This window comes from Camelina sativa, chromosome 2 (genome assembly GCF_000633955.1).
Source record: "Camelina sativa cultivar DH55 chromosome 2, Cs, whole genome shotgun sequence".
NCBI lineage: Eukaryota > Viridiplantae > Streptophyta > Magnoliopsida > Brassicales > Brassicaceae > Camelina > Camelina sativa.
The window spans coordinates 7,397,667-7,402,456 of record NC_025686.1 but is presented as its reverse complement, the minus strand read 5'-3'; the positions used below and the strand labels follow the sequence as shown (position 1 = coordinate 7,402,456).

Here is a 4,790-nt window from a genome sequence, read left to right as displayed (position 1 = left end):
TTGTTAAAAACTTTAAAAATTAACATTTATGAAACAAGAAAAACATTGCAGCACATTTCTTCTCGTATGACATTCACCCTGTTTTAATGAGCACTACGTCCGCTCTTTTGCAAGGTGTGTCCATAACACTCACCTATTAGCACATGGTTTTGCCTCTATTGACTTGATCGTTTGTGAATTTGGCAGACCAAGACCCTCCCATTCAAATAGAGCTTCCCCTGCAGTTTCTACCACTTCAAACTTCAAAGTGAATGTGACAGTGAGTTCTTGATTCGTCATGTTCAACAACTTCAAAGTCTCCCTGTGCTACTTCAATGTCCCACCATTATATATATACAGAGAGAGAACACTTAGTTTCTCATCTCAAAACAAAACCAAATCATAATCAACAATTTAGAACTAGGACCGTAATTTCCCTGATCCATCTGCAGAAACTTTGACAGAGAAATGACACGGATGCGACGTCTTTTGGCTGCAAAGAATATTCTAACAAACAAAAGCAGCTTTGACACCAAAAGAAATTCTAGGGGAGAGCAAGAAGAAGAGATATATGGAGCGGGTTTCATTCTTGAACCAGCCATCATTCGAAGCTCTGTTGAGTAAGGCCAAATAAGAGTTCCGGTGTATGATCATCCCATGGGTAACTTGACAATCCCTTGTCCTGAAGGTACTTTCGTCGCTATAGCTTCTTGTTCCCAAGGACTTGTAAAGGACTTACAAGAGCTGCAACACGAATATCTAGCCCTCTCTTGTTCAGCAATGTCTTCCCCAGCCTGCATTAGTAAGATAAACGTGTCATGAACTTGAGCCAGCAATGTTGATTACCCAAACTTAACTCCAAAAGCTAGAAAATGAATCACATTGTTATGATGATTATACATATGAGTTTATCCAACTATTAACTTAAAAAAAGTGGAGCAGTGAGTATAGCAAAAAGATTAGCATTCAACACAATCAAGAAAAACTGGAGCAGTGAATCAAACCCCAATTGATCAAAACTATAAAAGAAGAAAGAGTTGTACTTTTCACTTTGTTCGATCAGAACAACCACCTGCTCAATCGGTTCACCCAGTGGAAATAGTAATCCATACGCACGATCGATTAGTCAATAGCGAAAATTAACTGAATTAAACCAACAAAATCGACATCAACATCGCCCAAAATCAATCCAGAGAAACCCAATTCGCCAAAATCAACAATCGAAGTAAAAAATAAGAACAGCAGAAGGAGAGAAACAAGAAAACCTAGATGCGATTTCGAACAGAAGAAGAAACAAAAACAAAAGCTAGCTCGACAATATCGAAGAAAATGAAATGAGATTTGATCTCTCGTTTGCCAAAAGAAAAATTTCCAATAACAATCAGCCACGTCACACAAGAACAACCTAAAAAACAGTTCTCAAATAAGATCAGTTTTTTTGTGATCTAAACCCAGTTTCTAATTTTTTCCAAATATAAAAAGCCCAAGAACACCACAAAAGATATGGCGATAAAGATGGCCTAAGAGATGACAAGGAGAAAAAGGAAATCTAACACAACAACACTATTGTTGGGATAATTTCCTGGGAGCCAGAATGAACGTGATTGGATCGCGCATTTCCCAGCTTTCTTAACAATTCGTAAATGGATTCCCATATCTTCTGTTTAATATAGTTTCCTAAATAGTTGCATCTGCATTCTATGTTGGCAATCAAATAACTAATTTCTTCGAGCATTTTTAAAACAAGGCTTAAACTGTTAAACCACAACACTTGATATCTACTCTCATAGTCATAGATTTGTAAAACATTTGATTCTATGGAGGTATAATTCAGTAACTTAAAAAGCATCCTAGAATGATTACAACAGATCATTTCTAATTTTCTTCGCAAACAAGAACTTGAGAGGATCCAGCACCAATATTTTATCATTTCAATGGCGGCAACAGAAACATATTCATATTTATGCGAAAGAGGGTCTACAAGGAACATTGAACATCGATTCAATGATTCTCCATAAAACTCAAAAAAACAGAAATCATTTTGCTTAGTGTGATTGCTCAGATATTTTTTTATAAGAAACATAAACTCAGAAATCACTAGTGCATATGTTGATCCTCAGCTTTAAAAATAGTTCCGCAAGAACACCATCATATAGAGAGAATACAAGGGGAATAATATATCTAAATTGCACGAAAGAAAAAAATCGTAAAAAAACAAAGTCATAAAGATAGTTAAGACAATAGGGGATTGAATTCTAATGAACGGCAACCATTTCAGATATGGTTACAAGGGCTCATGAATATACCATTTCGCTCCCAAGATGAAAAACTCATGTAAGAAGACTTCTTGCAAGGTGTTCCCGAGCTGTTGCCAATGCTTGAGTTAATGTCTACAATTCAAAAAGCACGAAATGGTCAAATGCATAATCGCTGTAAAGACTGTCGCTTTGGTCAAAGGTTGTGTAGTTTAGTTAGTAATCATATTGCATCTCACCTGTTCAGAGAGTGAACCACTTGCTTCTGCGCTTTGCATTGCTACCTTTCCAGCAATAACATTGGCATCTGTTTCAAGTACCATCCTGAACATGTTTCCATAAGACAACACAACCATAAGTAATAAAGTGATAGGGATTCAAACCCATTATATTATTCATATAATTCACCAAATAATTACAATTTACAAGAGACTCCATTAACGAGGGAAGTCTCTAAACTCTCAACAATTCCAAAACGCCCCAACGAATTTCCTGGGCTATCCTTCTAAACCTTCAGTTCTCAACTAATATCGACTAACCAACGTAAAAGGTATGTTGCTGAGCTCGCAAATCTACAATTTCCCGGCACCCCCCTGAGATAGTAAGATAGTGACAATAGTCCTGCATTAAACTCTACAAGAACAACTTACTACACTGCCTGAAGTTGTTCACCAATTATCAAACAGTAAGTTCTCTCAGCCCCTAAACACCAGATATCACTATGTATGTAATGTAACTCAACTCCATCAGCATATAATGGACCTAATTGCTAAGATTTCGATGGCAAGCTGAAGTCAGCAATCTTTTTACTTCTACCCGCCTATGTTTAAGAGTTGCATATGAGTATAACTATTGCAATGTTAGATCTCCGAAATTAACATAGTCGGAAAATTGTAGAATAGTATCTGAGAGCATATGTAGCATACCCTTGGTCAACCATCTCATCAAGGCACAAAAAGATGAGATCCAAGTTTTCAAGGGCTTCCATCTTTTCAACATTATTCCTGTACGGAGAAAGGATGCTCAACGTTGATTTTGTATATAGCTGACCATAAAAAGGCACATAGTCATCTGTTAAGGTGGGCTAAATACCTCAGAAGTAATGCAACAGCATCAAAAAAGCCTTGAAGAACAGATGATAAGATGAGCTCGTTTTCATTTTCACCTCCCGTAACAAAGAAATGCAGGTCCTGGGCAAACTTATAGACTACAATATTATTCTCCAACAGTGTGATCTCCGCTGCAATAAGTAACATTAAGAGGAAAAAATTATACACACGTACAAGTGAGTTAAGACAGAGAATATGGAGATACCGAATCAGGAAACCCAGAAGACAGCCAACAAGCAAAAAAATCATGTAGCTTTCACATTCATATATGATACAACTTACAAAGAACTACATATAATAACTGCATGTGTGGAATTCAATTTGGTCTTACCTTCTGAGCGAGCATTGGTCTTGGAAGTCTTTGAGAAGACATACTTTTCAAAAGCTAACTTGGCAGCATTAGTAGTCCAGTCATCTGAGTAATACTTGACAGCCACACGCTTTCCTTCAGAATCCAGAAGAAGAATATTCTTTACCAAAGGACAAGAATCCTGTTCATTGTAGATCAGACAGTCAGCATCCAAGTATTAAAAAAGAGAAGCAGACGTGAGAATCCATGAAACGATCATGTAAGGTTGAACTTCTACAACAGCAAGGCAAATAAGATATCCAGTCAAGCCACCACCAATCATATAGATAATCACACAGGGTCCAAACTCCAAAGCCTAAGTTCCTTAAGTATTTGCAGCGGCCAATCAAATAAAATGGTATAAGTTACTCAACATCTATGGCTTGACTAAATAGGCCATTACAACAAACCCATGGAGCTATTTGGTGAAGCCAAAAATGATGAATAACTGATAAAGCTTTTTTAAACATAAATCAAAGAGTCTATCACCAAGAAACATACATGACCGGCTTCTCAACTTAAGAAAACTATCAAAATTTTCATTATATCACAACACAACGAATTGCATAAGAGTAGCAAACCGAAAAGCATCACAAGACTAGGTTTCCTTATGAATACCGGCAAGTATGATCCCAACAGTATTCAATTAGCTAAGAGATATACTTACATTAGTCCCTGCCATTGTTGTTGATTCTATTCTAGATATACCTGAAACAGTGATAAATTAAGTGTTATAACCACTAAAAACACACACACAAAATCAGACTTTGGTCTCAGAAACAAGATCAGCACTAAACACACCAAGATCTTGATTCCTGTGAACAGATACACTAAGATCTATTTAAAGAATCATAGGCCATCAAGGCCGGTCCTGAAATTACGATTTCTACACAACTGCCACCATATCGACTCCATAACTAAGTTATACTTCCTTAAAACCAATTTATAATTCAATTTTCCCAATCCAAAACTTCACGATCAGATCTCTTCAAAGTTATGAAAATAATAGATCATAACATCAAAATCTAACATCGTTGGACCAACACTGCACCATATTTTAACGATTCAAAGCCGTAAAAAAAAAAAAAAAAAAAAAAA

The 4,790-nt window shown here is 36.4% G+C and overlaps 1 protein-coding gene and 1 long non-coding RNA gene across 2 annotated transcripts; both read right to left on the bottom strand.

The window, feature by feature from the left end:
- On the bottom strand, window positions 479-1,705 carry LOC109128208. Its single transcript, XR_002034749.1, has 2 exons — window positions 1,023-1,705; window positions 479-773 (listed from the first exon to the last, which is right to left on the bottom strand). It is a non-coding gene; the product is annotated as an uncharacterized LOC109128208 (long non-coding RNA).
- On the bottom strand, window positions 2,064-4,382 carry LOC104719487 (coatomer subunit zeta-3; the record flags this gene model as incomplete). Its single annotated transcript, XM_019234268.1, is given in 6 exon segments — window positions 2,064-2,369; window positions 2,474-2,558; window positions 3,161-3,238; window positions 3,327-3,474; window positions 3,675-3,834; window positions 4,360-4,382. Coding segments are annotated over 6 exon segments (546 nt in total). The 3' UTR covers window positions 2,064-2,309.